General features: G+C 36.2%; 1 protein-coding gene across 6 annotated transcripts in view; it reads right to left on the minus strand.

Moving 5' to 3' along the window:
* The window catches only part of KIAA1328 (KIAA1328 ortholog), a 369,561-nt gene that overhangs the window by 336,216 nt on the left and 12,769 nt on the right, over positions 1-20,576 (minus strand). For all 6 annotated transcript variants that reach the window (XR_009213485.1, XR_009213486.1, XM_032152478.2 and 3 more), the window contains exon 4: positions 17,466-17,560. Coding sequence is in view for 4 of the 6 variants with exons in the window: in XM_032152478.2 (XP_032008369.1) it covers positions 17,466-17,560 (95 nt within the window). In the remaining 2 variants the exon portion in view is untranslated. The remainder of the gene's footprint in view (positions 1-17,465; positions 17,561-20,576) is intronic.

Consider the following 20,576-nt stretch of genomic DNA (forward strand, 5'->3'; position numbering starts at 1 on the left):
TCCTTGTACATTGAAGGTAGAAATATTAAAACACTCTGCAGCTGCAGAAAACATTTTCACAGCTCTTCACAAACTTCAACATAGAATTACCATGCAATCCAGAAATCTCATTCCTAGGTGTATACCCAAAGGAATTTGAAAACGTATCAAAACAAATCCTTGTACATAAATGTTCATAGCAGCACTATACACAACAGTCAAAAAGTGAAAACAAACAAAAAAGGCTATCAACAGATGAATAAATCAATAAATTGTGGTAAAACTATACAATAGAATCTGATTTAGCATAAAAAGAAATGAAGTATTGCTACACATTACAACATTCATTCACCTTGAAAACATTGTGAAAGAAGCCAAACACAAAAGATCACACTATATAATTCCATTGATATAAAATATCAAGAATAGGTAATCAATAGAAACGTAAACTGGTGGGTACCAGGGGCTGAACAGAGGAGAAATAAATACTATTTATTAAATGAGTGTGAAGTTTTTTTGGAGTGATGAAAATGTTCTCAAACTAGATGAAGATTGTGGTTGCACAACACTGTGTATATACTAAATGCCACTGCCTGTGTACTTAAAATGGATGATTTAACATTATGTGAACTTAACTCTCAAAATTAAAAAAAAGGGGGGGAGGATGGGAAAGTTAAGATATTCCCCATGGAACAAAAGCTGAGTGAGTTCATCACTAGCAGACCCATCCTACAAGAAATGCTAACAGGGGTCCTTCAGGCTAAAATGAACAAATATTAAACAATAACTCACAGCCATCCAAAGAAATAAAGAAAACTGGTAAAGGTAACTAGATAAGTAAATACAAAAGTCAGTAGTATTGTATTTTTGATATGGAACTTCTCGTACTTTGAATATGATTTAAAAGACAACTTAAACAGTAATTATCAATCCAAGTTAATGAGCACCATATTAATTCATTAGGGCTGCCATAACAAAGTACCACAGACTGAGTAGCCTGAACAACTGAAACTTATTTCCTCATATTTCTGGAGGCTAGAAGTCCAAGATCAAGGTATCAGCAGGATTAGTTTCTTCTGAAGTCTCTCCCAGATGGCTGCCTTCTTGCTGTGTCCTCACATAGTCTTTCCACTGTATGCATGCATGTCTGTGTTCTAATTTACTCTTCTTATATAGATAACAGTCATGTTGGATTAAGGCTCACCCATATGATCTCACTTAACCTTAATAACCACTTTGAAGGACCTGTCTCCAAACACAATCACCTTCTGAGATACTGAAGATTAGCATTTCAACATATGAATTTAGGGAGGACACAATTCAGCCCATAAAAAGCACACAGTGGGCCAGGTGCAGTGGCTCACAACTGTAATCCCAGCACTTTGGGAGGCTGAGGTGGGTGAATCACCTGAGGTCAGGAGTTCGAGACCAGCCTGGCTAACCTGGTGAAACCCCGTCTCTATTAAAAATACAAAAAAATTAGCTGGGCTTGGTGGCGGGCACCTGTAACAGCTATGCGGGAAGCTGAGGCAGGAGAATCACTTGAACCCAGAAGGCGGAGGTTGCAGTGAGCCAGGATTGTGCCATTGCACTCCAGCCTGGGCAACACAGCGAGACTCTGTCAAATAAATAAATAAATAAATAAATAAATAAATAAATAAAAGCACACAGTGTATAAAAATGTAACTAATGACAATAACAACATGGGATAGAAGATGCAGCTGTGTGGAGGCAGAGTTTTTAATGTGCCATTGAAGCCAAGTTGGTAAAAATTCAAATTAGAGTGTCGCCAAATTTACTATGTTAACTGTAATCCCCAGGGTAACCACTAAGAAAATAACTTTAAAAATATATAGAAAAAGAAATGAAGAGGGAATGAAAACGATACATTGGAAAAAAATCAAACAGAAATCACAGTACTGTTGGGGTAACTGAGCAACAAATAAAGAAATGTCTTTTCATACACATATGCAAAATAGTCATTTCCTCTAAGTAATTACTTTAAATGTAAATGGGTTATACTCATCAAATAAAAGGTGGAGATAAATCTTTAGAAGTCATAATCTAACTACAGGATCTTTAAAAATCATAATCTAACTACAGGTTTATATTCCCCAGAAGATAATCACTTTAAATCAAAGGACACAAAGGTTGAAAGTTAGAAGACGGAAAAATTTATTCCATTCAAGTAACATGCAAATAGTAACCAAAAAACAGTTTAGTTTGCTATATTAATATCAAACAAATAGCCTTTAAAACAAAGAATGCTACAATAGGCAGAGATAGTCAATTCCTCAAGAAGATACAAAAATTATAAAAATATACACCAAACAGCACCTCAAAACATATGAAGAAAATATTAACATAGCTGAAGATAAAATAAACAGTTCTAGAATAATAGAGAATTAAGTAACACACTTTCAATAACATATAGAACATCTAGACAGAAGAAGAATTAGAAAGTGTGGCAGACTGCCACAGTTACTACTTGAGACCATCATTACAGCCGGTACTACTATTACTGTTTGAGACTGTCATTACAGCAGTTAACTACTGTTACTGCTTGAGACTGTCATTACTAGACTGAACAAAGGGATGAACATAGAAATGATAACAAAAAACAAAAGAAACTGTTTTAAAGAAGGGTCCAGGAGAAGAAAAGAGCTCCCTGCTTCTAGTGAGCAAAGGCAGTCCCTGAGCTTCCACAGCCCTTCGTATTTATTGGGTAGCAAGAGCAGTGAGGAGGAGGTAATGATTGGTCAGCTGCTTGATTGATCACAGGTTCATGTTATTGCTAACAGGCTTCAGATTTGCCTAATCACAAGAAACACTTGTGCCTGGGTCGTGACTGCCCTCAGCATTCCTGCTGGGCGACAGACGCAGTTTGTCAGTTTGCTAACATTCTGCATTCATAAGAAACAGTTTGCTGTTTACTCACATAGCCTCCAGTGGTATACTGAGTTGATCACAACCCTCATTCTTTCAGCCTGTAACAAGAAAGGACTTGAACAACATTGTAACCAGCTAGACCTAAAAGACATACACAGAACACTCAACCAAGTAACAGCTAAATGTATATTATTCCCAAGTGCACATGGAACACTCTCCAGGATAAACCATATGTTAGGTCATAAAACAAGTCTCAATATATTTTAAAAGACTGAAAACATACAAAGTACCTTTTCCACCACAATAGAATAAAATTCTAAATCAAGAACAAAAGAAAAACCAAAAAAATGCACGAATATGTGGAAATTAACACACTTTTAAACAATCAATAGGTCAAAGAAGAAATCACAAAGAAAATTAGAAAGTATCTTGAAATGAATGAAAACAAAAACACAACATACCAAAAACTATGGGATGCAGCAAAAGCAGTGCTCAGAGGAAAATTTATAGCTATAAATTCCTACCTTAAATTAAAAAAGAGATCTCAAACCAGTAACTTAACTTTACACCTTAAGGAACTAGAAACCAAAAGCAAACTAAGTAAAAAGCCAGCAAAAGAAAGAAAATAAATATTAGAATAAAGACAGAGAACTAAAAACATACAATATATAAAAACAAAACTTGGTACTTTGAAAATATCAACAAAATTGACAAATTTTTAGCTAGGCTTATGAAGAAAATAAGAGATAATGTAAATAAAATTAGAAATAAAAGTGGAGACATTATTAATAACTTTACAGAAATAAAAAGTATTATAAGAGAATACTATGAACAATTGTATGTCAACAAATTAGATAACCTAGATAAAATGGACAAATTCCTAAAAAACAAAAAAAAATTACCAAAACTGACTAAAGAACAAACAGAAGATCTGAATGGACCTATACCAAGTATAATGATTGAATCAGTAATCAAAACCTTCCCAACAAAGACAATCGAGGAACCAGATAGCTTCACTGATAAATTCTACCAAACACTTAAAGAATGAACAGCAATCCATCTCAAACACTTCCAAAAAACATAAGGGGAGGAAATACTTTCTAATTCATGTTATGAGGCCAGCATTACCTGATGCCAAAGCCAGATAAAGACACTATAAGAAAAGAAAACTACAGACAATATCCTTTATGAATACAGATTCAAAAATCCCCAACAAAATGCCAGCAAACCAAATCCAAAAGCATATTAAATGATTTTATAACATAACCAATTGGTATTTATCTCAGGAATACAAGGATGATTCAACACAAGAAAATTAATCAATGTAATACAGCATATTAGCAGAAAAAAAACACAAACACATGACCATATCAATTGATGCAGAAAAGCTTTTGACAAAATCTAAAATCCTTTCATGACAAAAACACTCAAACTAAGAAAAGCATGAAAGTTCCTTAACATGGTAAAGGGCATTTATGAAAAACCCACAGTTAACATGTTACTCCACTGATGAAAAACTGAGAGCCTTCCCACTTAGATCAAGAAAAAGACAGATGCCTGCTTCTGCCACTCCACTAATCAATGTACTAGAAATTCTAGGCAGAGCACTAAGGCAAGAAAGAGAAATAATGAATGCTGGTGCAATTCAACTCAGTCCTGCATGGGACATGAATCATCCTTTGGCCAGCATATCCACACTGTATAGGCGTCAGTCATGTAGTATCCCTCTCAGTTATCAGATTGAGCTATGACAGTGCTTGTGGTTAAGTAACTCTTATTTTAGTAAATAATGGCTCCACAGCACAAGAGTAGTGATGCTGTCATATTGTTCTTATTGATCTATTTAATTATTAGTTATTGTTGTTAATCCCTTACTGTGCCTAACTTATAAATTGAACTTTATTATAGGTATGTAAGTATAGGAAAAAAATATATATAGGATTTGCTACTATCAGCAGTTTCAGGCATCCACTGAAGGTCTTGGAACATATTCCCTGATAAGGGGAGACTACTGTATACAGAAAAGCCTGGAGAATCCTCAATAAATAAATAAAAATATTACAGCTTATAAACAAATTCAGTAAAGTTTCAGAGTACAAGATCAACACACAATAGCCATTTGTGTTCCTCTACACCAGCAATGAACAATCTGAAAGGATACTAAGAAAACCATCTCATTTACAAAAGCATCAAAATGAATAAAATAAAAAAGGCAGATAATTAGATTTCCCTACCTTTTCTTTTGTACCTCAAAGAACACCACTGAGAAAGTGAAAAGACAACCCACAGAATGGAAGAAATATCTGTAAGGCATACATCTGATAACGATCTATCATCCAGAATATCTAAAAATCCAGTTATAATAACAAAAAAGAAAAACACCCCAATTTTGTTTTAAATGGGCAAAAGATTTGAATAGACATTTCTTCAAAGAGGATATATACAAATGGCCAAAAAGCATATGAAAACTTTATTCAGCTCCTGGGTATATACAAAATAACTGAAACACATGCTCAAACAAAACTTGTACTCAAATATTCATGTAGTTTAAATAGCCAAAAGATGGAAACAACCCAAATGTCCATCAAAGTATGAATGGATAAACAAAATGTGGCATATCCACACAATGAACTGTTACTCAGCCAACCTTGAAATTATTCTAATAGAAAAAAGGTGGACAGAATAGGCCCCATACTCTATAATTCCAGTTATATAGAATAACCACAGTCAGCAAATCCTTAGAGACAGAAAATGGATTAGAAGCTGCCAGAGTCACGGGGAAACAAGAAAATGGGGAGTAACTGGTGAACAGATAGTTTCCTTTGGGATTATGAAAATGTTCTAGAACTAGAAAATGGTGATGGTTATATAACACCATGAGTATACTAAATGTCACTAATGATCAATTTATGTCATGTGTATTTTACCACATTAAAAACACACACATATTATTTTCACTTACGTGATGTGGTAAAATTCATGGCTATAGAAAGTAGAACAGTGGTTACCAGGGGCTGGTGAGAGGAGTAATAAGGAGTTGTCTAACGGACATTGCGTTTCACAGAAGATGAAAGAAGTTCTGAAGATTGGTTGCACAACAATGTGAATGTACTTACCACTACTGAACTGTACACTAAAAAACTGGTTAGAATAGTAAATTTTACGTATATCTTACTGTAATTTTAAAAATTAAATTAAAACATACTAAGACATTTCATGAAAACTACAAATATTTCTGATGATACAAATATATTTAACAAAATAACAGGTAATCAATTCAACAGAGTAAAAATAAAAATAAAAAACAAAACATGACCAAATGAGGCTTAAGCCAGGAACACAAGGTATATTAAACATTCAAAAATCAATCAATGTAGTTTACCTCATTAATGGAAAAAAGAATAAAAATCACATGTTCAGCAATAAAAGATAAAAAAAATTGACAAATTCTACTCCAATTTATGACTAAAGATAAAAACTCTCAATAAACTAGAAACAAAAATAAATTTTCTCAATTTCATAAAGAACATCTATTAAAAAATCTACAGCTTACATTGTACATAATGGTGAAAGAGTTAAGATCAAGAATAAGAGATCAGCTGTTAGTCTGATGGGCTTCCCTTTGTGGGTAACCCGACCTTTCTCTCTGGCTGCCCTTAACATTTTTTCCTTCATTTCAACTTTGGTGAATCTGACAATTATGTGTCTTGGAGTTGCTCTTCTCGAGGAGTATCTTTGTGGCGTTCTCTGTATTTCCTGAATCTGAATGTTGGCCTGCCTTGCTAGATTGGGGAAGTTCTCCTGGATAATATCTTGCAGAGTGTTTTCCAACTTGGTTCCATTCTCCCCGTCATTTTCATGTACACCAATCAGACGTAGGTTTGGGCTTTTCACATAGTCCCAAATTTCTTGGAGGCTTTGTTCATTTCTTTTTATTCTTTTTTCTCCAAACTTCCCTTCTCGCTTCATTTCATTCATTTCATCTTCCATCAGCGATACCCTTTCTTCCAGTTGATCGCATCTGCTACCGAGGCTTCTGCAATCTTCGTGTAGTTCTCGAAACTTGGCTTTCAGCTCCATCAGCGCCTTTAAGCCCTTCTCTCCATTGGTTATTCTAGTTATCCATTCTTCTAATTTTTTTTCAAAGTTTTTAACTTCTTTGCTATTGTTTTGAATTTCCTCCCGTAGCTCAGAGTAGTTTGATCGTCTGAAGCCTTCTTCTCTCAACTCGTCAAAGTCATCCTCCATCCAGCTTTGTTCCATTGCTGGTGAGGAACTGCGTTCCTTTGGAGGAGGAGAGGTGCTCTGCTTTTTAGAGTTTCCAGTTTTTCTGCTCTGTTTTTTCCCCATCTTTGTGGTTTTATCTACTTTTGGTCTTTGATGATGGTGATGTACAGATGGGTTTTTGGTGTGGATGTCCTTTCTGTTTGTTAGTTTTCCTTCTACGAGACAGGACCCTCAGCTGCAGGTCTGTTGGAGTTTACCAGAGGTCCACTACAGACCCTGTTTGGCTGGGTGTCAGCAGCAGTGGCTGCAGTACAGCGGATTTTCGTGAGACCACAAATTCAGCTGTCTGATGGTTCCTCTGGAAGTTTTGTCTCAGAGGAGTACCCGGCCGAGTGAGGTGTCAGTCTGTCCCTACTGAGGGGGTGGCTCCCAGTTAGGCTGCTCAGGGGTGAGGTACCCACTTTAGGAGGCAGTCTGTCCGTTCTCAGATCTCCAGCTGCGTGCTGGGAGAACCACTACTCTCTTCAAAGCTGTCAGTCAGACAGGGACATTTAAGTCTGTGGAGGTTCCTGCTGACTTTTTGTTTGTCTGTGCCCTGCCCCTAGAGGTGGAGCCTACAGAGGCAGGCAGGCCTCCTTGAGCTGTGGTGGGCTCCACCCAGTTCGAGCTTCCTGGCTGCTTTGTTTACCTAAGCAAGCCTGGGCAATGGCGGGCACCCCTCCCCCAGCCTCGCTGCCGCCTTGCAGCTTGATCTCAGACTGCTGTGCTAGCAATCAGCGAGACTCCGTGGGCATAGGACCCTCTGAGCCAGGTGTGGGACACAATCTCCTACTGTGCCATTTTCCAGGCCTGTTGGAAAAGTGCAGTATTAGGGTGGGACTGACTGGATATTCCAGGTGCCCTCTGTTACCCCTTTCTTTGACTAGGAAAGGGAACTCCCTGACCCCTTGCGCTTCCCGAGTGAGGCAATGCCTCGCCCTGCCTCGGCTCGCGCACAGTGCACTTCACCGACTGTCCTGCACCCACTGTTTGGCACTCCCTAGTGAGATGAAACCGGTACCTCAAGCAGAAATGCAGAAATCACCCGTCTTCTGTATTGCTCAAGCTGGGAGTTGGAGACCAAAGCTGTTCCTATTCGGCCATCTTGGCTCCACCCCCCTAACAGCTGATCTCTGGGCAGAAACTCTACAAGCCAGAAGAGAGTGGGGGCCAATATTCAACATTCTTAAAGAAAAGAATTTTCAACCCAGAATTTCATATCCAGCCAAACTAAGCTTCATAAGTGAAGGAGAAATAAAATATTATACAGACAAGCAAATGCTGAGTGATTTTGTCACCACCAGGCCTGCCCTAAAAGAGCTCCTGAAGGAAGCACTAAACATGGAAAGGAACAACCGGTACCAGCCACTGCAAAAACATGCCAAATTGTAAAGACCATCGAGGCTAGGAAGAAACTATAGCAACTAACGAGCAAAATAACCAACTAACATCATAATGACAGGATCAGATTCACACATAACAATATTAACGTTAAATGTAAATGGGCTAAATGCTCCAATTAAAAGACACAGACTGGCAAACTGGATAAGGAGTCAGGACCCATCAGTGTGCTGTATTCAGGAAACCCATCTCACGTGCAGAGACACACATAGACTCAAAATAAAGGGATGGAGGAAGATCTATCAAGCAAATGGAAAACAAAAAAAGGCAGGGGTTGCAATCCTAGTCTCTGATAAAATAGACTTCAGACCAACAAAGATCAAAAGAGACAAAGAAGGCCATTACATAATGGTAAAGGGATCAATTCAACAAGAAGAGCTAACTATCCTAAATATATATGCACCCAACACAGGAGCACCCAGATTCATAAAGCAAGTCCTGAGTGACCTACAAAGGGACTTAAACTCCCACACAATAATAATGGGAGATTTTAACACCCCACTGTCAACATTAGACAGATCAACGAGACAGAAAGTTAACAAGGATATCCAGGAATTGAACTCAGCTCTGCAACAAGCAGACCTAATAGACATCTACAGAACTCTCCACCCCAAATCAACAGACTATACATTTTTTTCAGCACCACACCACACCTATTCCAAAACTGACCACATAGTTGGAAGTAAAGCTCTCCTCAGCAAATGTAAAAGAACAGAAATTATAACAAACTGTCTCTCAGCCCACAGTGCAATCAAACTAGAACTCAGGATTAAGAAACTCACTCAAAACCGCTCAACTACATGGAAACTGAACAACCTGCTCCTGAATGACTATTGGGTACATAATGAAATGAAGGCAGAAATAAAGATGTTCTTTGAAACCAACGAGAACAAAGACACCACATACCAGAATCTCTGGGACACATTCAAAGCAGTGTGTAGAGGGAAATTTATAGCACTAAATGCCCACAAGAGAAAGCAGGAAAGATCCAAAACTGACACCCTAACATCACAATTAAAAGAACTAGAAAAGCAAGAGCAAACACTTTCAAAGGCTAGCAGAAGGCTAGAAATAACTAAAATCAGAGCAGAACTGAAGGAAATAGAGACACAAAAAACCCTTCAAAAAATTAATGAATCCAGGAGCTGGTTTTTTGAAAAGATCAACAAAATTGATGGACCGCTAGCAAGACTAATAAAGAAGAAAAGAGAGAAGAATCAAATAGATGCAATAAAAAATGAAAAAGGGGATATCACCACCGATCCCACAGAAATACAATCTACCATCAGAGAATACTACAAACACCTCTATGCAAATAAACTAGAAAATCTAGAAGAAATGGATAAATTCCTTGACAAATACACCCTCCCAAGACTAAATCAGGAAGAAGTTGAATCTCTGAATAGACCAATAACAGGTTCTGAAATTGTGGCAATAATCAATAGCTTACCAACCAAAAAGAGTCCAGGACCTGATGGATTCAAAGCCGAATTCTACCAGAGGTACAAAGAGGAACTGGTACCATTCCTTCTGAAACTATTCCAATCGACAGAAAAAGAGGGAATCCTCCCTGACACATTTTATGAAGCCAGCATCGTCCTGATACCAAAGCGTGGCAGAGACATAATCAAAGAAGAGAATTTCAGACCAATATCCTTGATGAACATTGATGCAAAAATCCTCAATAAAATACTGGCAAACCGAATCCAGCAGCACATAAAAAGTTTATCCACCATAATCAAGTGGGCTTCATGCCTGGGATGCAAGGCTGGTTCAACATATGCAAATCAATAAATGTAATCCAGCATATAAACAGAACCAAAGACAAAAACCACATGATTATCTCAATAGATGCAGAAAAGGCCTTTGACAAAATTCAACAATGCTTCATGCTAAAAACTCTCAATAAATTAGGTATTGATGGGACGTATCTCAAAATAATAAGAGCTATCTACGACAAACCCACAGCCAATATCATACTGAATGGGCAAAAACTGGAAGCATTCCCTCTGAAAACTGGCACAAGACAGGGATGCCCTCTCTCACCGCTCCTATTCAACATAGTGCTGGAAGTTCTGGCCAGAGCAATCAGGCAGGAAAAGGAAATAAAGGGTATTCAATTAGGAAAAGAGGAAGTCAAATTGTCCCTGTTTGCAGATGACATGATTTTATATCTAGAAAACCCCATTGTCTCAGCCCAAAATCTCCTTAAGCTGATTAGCAACTTCAGCAAAGTCTCAGGATACAAAATCAATGTAAAAAATCACAAGCATTCTTGTACACCAATCACAGACAAACAGAGAGCCAAATCATGAGTGAACTCCCATTCACAATTGCTTCAAAGAGAATAAAATACCTAGGAATCCATCTTACAAGGGATGTGAAGGACCTCTTCAAGGAGAACTACAAACCACTGCTCAATGAAATAAAAGAGGATACAAACAAATGGAAGAACATTCCATGCTCGTGGGTTGGAAGAATCAATATCGTGAAAATGGCCATACTGCCCAAGGTCATTTATAGATTCAATGCCATCCCCATCAAGCTACCAATGACTTTCTTCACAGAATTGGAAAAAACTACTTTAAAGTTCATATGGAACCAAAAAAGAGCCCGCATCGCCAAGTCAATCCTAAGCCAAAAGAACAAAGCTGGAGGCATCACGCTACCTGACTTCAAACTATACTACAAGGCTACAGTAACCAAAACAGCATGGTACTGGTACCACAACAGAGACATAGATCAATGGAACAGAACAGAGCCTTCAGAAATGATGCCACATATCTACAACTATCTGATCTTTGACAAACCTGACAAAAACAAGAAATGGGGAAAGGATTCCCTATTTAATAAATGGTGCTGGGAAAACTGGCTAGCCATATGTAGAAAGCTGAAACTGGATCCCTTCCTTACACCTTATACAAAAATTAATTCAAGATGGATTAAAGACTTACATGTTAGACCTAAAACCATTAAAATCCTACAAGAAAACCTAGGCAATACCATTCAGGACATAGGCATGGGCAAGGACTTCATGTCTAAAACACCAAAAGCAATGGCAACAAAAGCCAAAATTGACAAATGGGATCTAATTAAACTAAAGAGCTTCTGCACAGCAAAAGAAACTACCATCAGAGTGAACAGGCAACCTACAGAATGGGAGAAAATTTTTGCAATCTACTCATCTGACAAAGGGCTAATATCCAGAATCTACAATGAACTCAAACAAATTTACAAGAAAAAAAACAAATAACCCCATCAAAAAGTGGGCAAAGGACATGAACAGACACTTCTCAAAAGAAGACATTTATGCAGCCAAAAAACACATGAAGAAATGCTCATCATCACTGGCCATCAGAGAAATGCAAATCAAAACCACAATGAGATACCATCTCACACCAGTTAGAATGGCCATCATTAAAAAAATCAGGAAACAACAGGTGCTGGAGAGGATGTGGAGAAATAGGAACACTTTTACACTGTTGGTGGGACTGTAAACTAGTTCAACCATTGTGGAAGTCAGTGTGGCGATTCCTCAGGGATCTAGAACTAGAAATACCGTTTGACCCAGCCATCCCATTACTGGGTATATACCCAAAGGACTATAAATCATGCTGCTATAAAGACACATGCACACGTATGTTTATTGCGGCCCTATTCACAATAGCAAAGAGTTGAAACCAACCCAAATGTCCAACAACGATAGACTGGATTAAGAAAATGTGGCACATATACACCATGGAATACCATGCAGCCATAAAAAATGATGAGTTCATGTCCTTTGTAGGGACATGGATGAAACTGGAAAACATCATTCTTAGTAAACTATCACAAGGACAAAAAACCAAACACCGCATGTTCTCACTCATAGGTGGGAATTGAACAATGAGAACAGGAAGGGGAACATCACACTCCGGGGACTGTTGTGGGGTTGGGGGAGGGGGGAGGGACAGCATTAGGAGTTATACCTAATCCTAAATGACGAGTTAATGGGTGCAGGAGATCAACATGGCACGTGGATACATATGTAACAAATCTGCACATTGTGCACATGTACCCTAAAACCTAAAGTATAATAAAAAAAAAAAAACTACGAGAAAAAAAAAAAAGATCAAGAATAAGAAAAGGCAAAGATGTCCACTCACCACTTTCATTCAACATTGCACTGGTAGTACTACCCAATGCAAAAGAGCCAAAAAAAAAAAAAAAAAAACATCTATGGATTGGAAAGGAAAAAAGCAAAACTGTTTTTATTTGTAGATGACATCTTTAAGCGCAAAATCCAAAGGATTCTACCAAAAAACGACTGTAACAAGCAAATTTTAAAAGGTTGAAGGATACCAAGCCAATATATGTTAAAAAAAATCTATTTTTCAAATAAGCAATCAAAAAATTGAATATTGAATGTATAATAAAATTTTTGATAACACCACTTACAATGGTATAAAAGCCATAAAAAACTTAGGATACATATAACAAAACCTATAACCTGAAAATGACATATTACTGCCTAGAAAAACTAAAGAAAATTTAAATACATAATAGATAACTTTTTGTAAATGGAAAGACTCAATAATGTTAGTTTTCTTCAAATTGATCTGTATGTCCAATACACTCCATCCAAAATTCCAGGAAACAATTTTCCTTTAGAAATTGACAAGCTGATTCTAAAATTTGCAGTGAAATGCAAAAGACCTCAAAGAGTCAAAATAATTTTCAAAAATAAGAACAAAGCTAAAGGATTTACCTGATTTTAAGACAATATAAAATTAATCAAGTCAGTGCAGTGTTGGCATAAGGACAGACATATACATCAGTGAATGAAACAAAGAGTCTAGAAATAAACCATGCACATATGTTCAATTCAGTTTGACAAGGAGGCTAAGGTAATTCTGTAGGAAGTCTTTTCTAACGTAGAAAAAAAACCTTTGCAATTTGTGATGGGCAGGATTTCATGTATAGAGCACTAAAAACCTGGACCACAAAAGGAAAAAGTTGATAAACTGAACTTCGTCAAGATCCAAAATTTTATCAAAAGAAAACATTAAGTTAATTATAAAGGAAGCTGCAGACTGAGAATAAAACGCATATTTGACAACTCATATACAGAATATATAAAGAACTCTAATACCTCAACATTAAGAAGAGAACGTGATGGGTAAAAAAAGGGGAAAAAGATTTGACAGACACTTCACTAAGGAAGAATGATACATTAGTCATGTTACTATAATGTGATTATCACACTAATAATCACATTAGTCACCGGGAAACACTAATTATTTCTACAAGGAGAAACCACTACACTCACTAGAAGGGCTAAAATTTAAAGAAATGACAATACCAAGAGTTGGTGAGTATACAGAATAATGGAACTCACATAAGTTGCTAGTGTAAATGTGAAATGGCACAATCACGTTGGGAAGCGGTTTGGAAGTTTCTTGTAAAGTTATAGACAAACAACATATAATTGAACATTTACTGAAGAAAAATAATTATGTTCATGCAAAAACTTGTGCATGAATGTTTATGGAAGCTTCATTCATAAAAGGCAAAAACCTGAAGAACCCAAATGCCCATTAATAGAAGAAGAGATGAACAAATTAAAGTATGGGCCTATGATGAAATACTATTCAACAATAAAAAATGAGTACTCATACACAACAACTTGAAAATAACTAAAAACATTATGCTGTAAAATAACCCAGATACAGAGGTTAAATATTGTATGATTTCACTTATATGAGTGACATAGATTAGTCAAATTTATAGAGACCCACAGAAAAGTGATTACTAGGGGCAAGAGGGAAAGGAGAATGAGGAGTTATTATTGAATGGGTACAGTTTCAGTTTGTGATAAAAAAAAGTACTGGAGATGGATGGTAGAGATGGTTGCACAGCACTGTGAATGTACTTAATGCCATTGAACTGTACACTTAAAAATGGTTATGATGGTAAATTTTATGTTGGGTGTATTTTACCACCCCCCATCCAAACCATTAGGTAGAGGGAAAAAAGACAGTAAAAGAGTATATACCGTGTGGCCATTTATATGGTGTACCAGAATATGTAAAACTAAACTATAATAATGGAAACTATATTAATGGTTGCCTGGGACGGGGGAGAAAGGGGAAACAGACTGTAAAAGGTCTAGAGGAAACTATTTGGAGTAACATAAATGCTGTATATCATGAATAGGAAATCTTGTATATCTTACATTTGTCAAAACTCATTGAAATCTACACTTAAAAATTGGTTCATGTTATTGCATGCAAATTGCACTTTGACATATTTATAAATAAACAGATTGATAAGCAAGCAAGTATGCTTGATAGAAAAATAAAATGCAACAGAATAGAAAATAATATAGACTATTCTTTCTAGAAAAAAGGTTATGTCTTGTAATGCAAAGAAGGTAGTAACTAGAGGGAAATATATAGTGAAAGGAGCATTTTTTTTTTAAACCCTGATCATACTATTTATTTGAAAATTATTGCCCATGAAATACTGAACAGAGGTCCAATTTTGACTTCTAAGAAACACAAATCAGACTGAGTCGCTGTTTAACCATTATATAGTGAAATATCAAAGTAGCAGCATGATAGATAGGCACTTGAGACCTGGATTACTGAATTGGTTTTTTTTGTTTGTTTGTTTTTATTATTATTATTATACTTTAAGTTTTAGGGTACATGTGCACAATGTGCAAGTTTGTTACATATGTATCCATGTGCCATGTTGGTGTGCTGCACCCATTAACTCGTCATCTAGCATTAGGTATATCTCCTAATGCTGTCCCTCCCCCATCCCCCCACCCCACAACAGTCCCCAGAGTGTGATGTTCCCCTTCCTGTGTCCATGTGTTCTCAAGGTTCATTGTTCAATTCCCACCTATGAGTGAGAACATGCGGTGTTTGGTTTTTTGTCCTTGCGATAGTTTACTGAGAATGATGGTTTCCAGTTTCATCCATGTCCCTATTTTATTGTTGCATAGGTGTATGTCCACATTTCTAACATCTAACTTGTTGGACATTGGTTGGTTGCCAATCTTTACTTCCACAATGGTTGAACTAGTTTACAGTCCCACCAACAGTGTAAAAGTGTTCCTATTTCTCCACATCCTCTCCAGCACCTGTTGTTTCCCGACTTTTTAATGATCGCCATTCTAACTGGTGTGAGATGGTATCTCATTGTGGTTTTGATTTGCATTTCTCTGATGGCCAGTGATGATGAGCATTTTTTCATGTGTTTTTTTAAGATAAAAGAGACGTAAGTATACTTAATTATTTCAAACCAGATTGAAAATTCAGAGGGAAAAGAACATAAAAACTGGGAATGTTTTGTTGCCACTGCTTTATATGAGATTCTGTTCTCTGCATTCCCACGTCAAACAGTCTTGCAAATAAGAAAGCAAAGAAAACAGTTTCAAAGTATGAGTAGACAAAAGTAGACAAAGTAGACTGAAATATCCAATAGAGGAAACTCAGCAAATTTTAAGAAATCAAGAACACATTATTCCCATATACTTGTATATTAATAGTAAATATAGTAATAACGGGGTTCTTCAGCAGTATATAAGCAGATTTTTACTAATACTGACCTTGTACTAACACACTGACCTTCTATAAAGAAATTACAAAAAAAGAAAATCTAGCATATTTTGTAGGAAGTAGAGGGTTATTAAATACCAAAATGACATGCTCTAATATTTCAGGTATTCTCCAAGCTTGGCAGCTCAAATGAAATGGGTCAGCAGGACAATAATGGCAACTTAGGACCATTAACAAACAGAGTCAAATAAATAGCAATAGCTTTTCAATACCATCAAAACATATTTAATAACTCCTCATCAAAGGACTTATTATGTAGTAATAGCCTCACATGAACATCATCTTCAAATACTGAGGATAACAATGAAATGTTTTCCCAATAAAAGAACACTGAAATTAATGAAAACTCTACTTTAGAAAATAGCACAGCCAAAGAATTCTAATGAAAGAGATTACTACCTATCTCAGGTAGCGTATCAAATTCAGACTAAGGCGTGTACTTTGAATTCTCACACCCTATATTCTGGCTCCCAAAACATCACTTTTTTATAGTCATCTTTGATAACCATGAGTCTGTGACTTAGAGTAAGGTAATTTTTTAACTTCAGTCTTTTTAAAAACCTCTACAAACTTTACGTTAAGGCTTCAACACAAGATATGTTCAAAACATACCTAACATTGTTATCTTTATTTGCAATTCAATGATAAAATGTAGTACTATTTTATCAACTTTTATCAACTTTTAGGTATGGTCTCCCCATAAATTTAACTTTTACAATTTATATTCATCCATTTCTCCATAGATAATTTCATTTATTAAGTACTTTTTAAGACCCCCAAAACGGGGCATGTATATTTGACAAAGAAATTACACATACAAAGTAGATGTGCCTCATATACATCATTAATAAACTGGAATAGTACTCCCAAACAGCTAAGTATCAAAATTCAAAATCCATTAATTGAAAAGCATTAGGAGTTAGCAAGGCATCAATAGATATTCTTGTGAGTGAAATATTTTTTCTTCAGATGCTGAAGAAAAAATCAAAGGTAACTGCTACGCCTCTGATTCCAACAACATCAACCTACTTCAACAGTAGTTTCTAAAACTTCCCTTAGTAGATGACCGCTATAAATATTTGCATCAAACAATTGGGAAAGTTAAGTAAATAAGAAAATGTAAATTGGAAAGTAGTTTGCTTTTGATGCTTCTTTTTAAACCTTTTTGGGAGGATTCTGGCATCACAGAATGTCTTTTTTCCAAAACTCTTTGCTACCATAAGATCAAAGATATTAAGTCATCAAAATATATTTGCAATTTTCTGTGTTCAATAAGAGTTGTCTTTTGTATAATAAATCATTTCATATAAGGTTTTATCTCACCTGGCCAGTTCTTTAATTAAGTTTGCAATGCGTCTTTTGTCTTCAAGACATAAATCCTTCAATGATGCACTCTTTATTTCTCCCCTGCAGGAATTCTTAAAAACAAAAAAATTAGTTACACTTTTTCTAAAACCAATTTTTAAAGTCTTCTCAAGAAACCTAGGTGCAAGGTGAAATTTCTTAGATATCTTTTCTCTGGTGCAACACTATCTACCTGTTTCAATTTAAACCTACTGTGAACTAAAAACAGGCAAAGGAACTGACTGTCCGCTAGGACGCTTCATGAGATTTACACAGAGAAGCAAACAGAAAGTAAAAGCAGATATCCCCCGCTTAAATACTGGGGTTTACTAGGGAAACAACTTTCCCTTTGTGAATGTCATAGAAACAAATACTCAACAGAAGATACTGAGAACTGTTATTACACCATAGTCCCCACGCTGCGTAAGAGTATACTAAGATTAGCAGCAGAGGCACCAGTTACTAAGCATTCAAAATATCATAATGTTCATCCCAAAGAGTACTAAACCAAAGAGTAATAATAGCAATAGCTAACAATTACATCTAGTGCTCACTTCATGCCAGGAATATTGTAAGCACTTTGTCCTTACTATTCCATTTCATTTGCACAAGAACGCTATTAAGTATTAATAGTTACTATTCCTATTCTACTTTAAGGGTACATATCCAGGATTATAGCAATTAAATAGCAGAATCAAGACTTAAACACAGGTTCCAGAGTCTATGCTCTTTAAACACCATATTATTCTAATCTATTGTGCTACAAAAAGTTTTCCCCAGCACCTCAGCATCATTAGGAGAGGTCCTTAAAGACATAAACTTAGGGAGTCACGTAGGTAACATGTAAAAGGAAGGAGCTATAATCCTTGGCATTTGCACAACCACCAAAGTTAAGTTAGTCCAATTACCTCAGGTAGCCAAGAATAACTGAAAACCCCTAAAGTGAATTCTGGAAATAGTAATAGCCGAAGGTGGGAAAGAGAGTAGGACAAAAAAATGGAGAAAAGAAGATGATAATAAAATAAGTTTGGTTTTAGAAATGCTCAATGTAAGATGCCAGCAAGCCATTCATGTGGAAATGTCTAGGCAGGAAGCTGGAAAGGTAGGTCTAGCTTTCAAGCTAGAGAAAATCATAAAGATTTAAAAGTCAGTTGTATGGTATTATGGATAAAGTTGAGATTTTTTATTACTCTTTATACTTTTCTATGTTTTAAATTTTTCTATAATAATTATGTATTTAAAATTAAGAAAAAATATTAGTATTTTAAAAATCATCTACAAGTCCAAGAAAATTGGCATTTGATTTTAATTTCTATTTAAGTAATTGGATTTTAATTTAATTTAAAGTGGCATTTGAAAGGACAAGTAGAGAATCAGAAGCATATAACATTGTAGGAGAAAACAAGAAAGAAAAAGTTTCAACAACAGTGTGGGTTCAACAGTGCTAATGATTAAAAAAGACAAATAGACTGGGGGAAGAAGGCAATGGATTTGGCAATGGAAGAAGTTGCTGATAACCCATGAAAAGACATTTCATTAGTGATGTGCTGAGTAAAAGAACAAAAGAGAAATCTTTGTAACTAGGCAAAAAAAAAAAAAAAAAAAAAAAATTAGTGGCATTGTGTTAACAGCAGCAAAAATCTGAAAACACAAATGTCTATTAACTACAGAATAGTAAAACTGTGGCTGGCATATTGATACAATGAAATTCTAGAGGAACTGGTAGCTGTGATACTAACTTTCCCCCTCAAAACTACCCTTCCACCCTCTTCTTTGAGATGCTAAGTCTAAGACTCTGGAAACGCCATTTCTCCTTCGCCACCTGGCACTCTGTTGAACTCTGCCAACACAAAGAACTAGATGAAGACGAGGAAGAAAGAAGGAAGGCTATTTCCTTCCTGTTACTGACAGTGTCACCCCTGAGTTCCTTACCCTGGCAAATACTGCTGATTCCAGTTTGCAATTTTTTCCAGCCCTTACAGAACCAGCCTTTATCAGGCCTCCTCAGAAATGGCAGTACCAGCCGGGTTGGCATCCCATCACCAGAGGTCCAAGTTGCAGCTTTAAGGGGCCCCTCCTCTAAGCTTCTAAGTTTCAATAATTCCGACTTATTCTGCCCTCTCATCCAGTTCTAGAGATTGTGGTTGTTTCTTATAGTTACTACTTTCATGATACTTTAATGTTCCCTTTTTGCCTTTTTGGTTCTCTAGCACTATTCAATCATTTTTCTTTAAATTTTCTAAGTTAAAATAACTGACTAAACCCTGAGACAGTGAAAAGAAATGAAATATAACTACATACAACATAAAGAAATCTCACGTAACATTGGAAGAGCCATAGAGGGAAAAAAAAAACAAGAAATCTCATAAACATAATACGAAATAAAAAGCAAATCACACAATACAAATGGATATGAGCTCATTTATATAAAGTTCCAAATATGTATGAAATTAAATACTATTTCAAAAAATATATATTTACACTGTAGGATAGGGCTTGGTAAACCATGGCTGCAAGCCGAATCTGGCCCACTGCCTGTTTTTGTAAACAAAGGTTTATTAAAACACAGCCATGCTCATTCATTTGCATATTGCTTATGGCTCTTTTAATGCTACTGTGGCAGAGTTGAGTTGTTGAGACAGATGTTACGGCCTGCAAAAGTTAAAGTATTTACTACCTGTCCAATTTATAGAAAAAGTCGGCCAACCCCTGATATAGAAAAACAAAAGAATTATAAACATAAAGTTCAGGATAGGAATTACCAAAGAAGAAAACATGATGAGGAAAGGCCACATATCTACAGTCACTTGACTTACAACAATGGCATCATTGCAATTCAGAGGAGAAAAGAATCCTCTTCCCAACAGATGGTGTTGGGCCAATACTGACAGTCTATTGACCCAATATTGGCAGTCTATGGGCCCAACACCATCTATTGGGAAGAAGATTCTTTTCTCTCTGAATTGCAATGAACTGTGACCCTTACTTAACACTACATGTGCATATTACTTCCTGATGAATAGTAGGCTTAACTGTGAAAAATAAAGCAATATGGCCACAAAAGAGAGAGGGAACTTGCTGCAGAGTATA

The sequence above is a fragment of the Hylobates moloch genome, unplaced genomic scaffold, assembly GCF_009828535.3.
Source record: "Hylobates moloch isolate HMO894 unplaced genomic scaffold, HMol_V3 SCAFFOLD_5, whole genome shotgun sequence".
In the NCBI taxonomy this organism is placed as follows: domain Eukaryota; kingdom Metazoa; phylum Chordata; class Mammalia; order Primates; family Hylobatidae; genus Hylobates; species Hylobates moloch.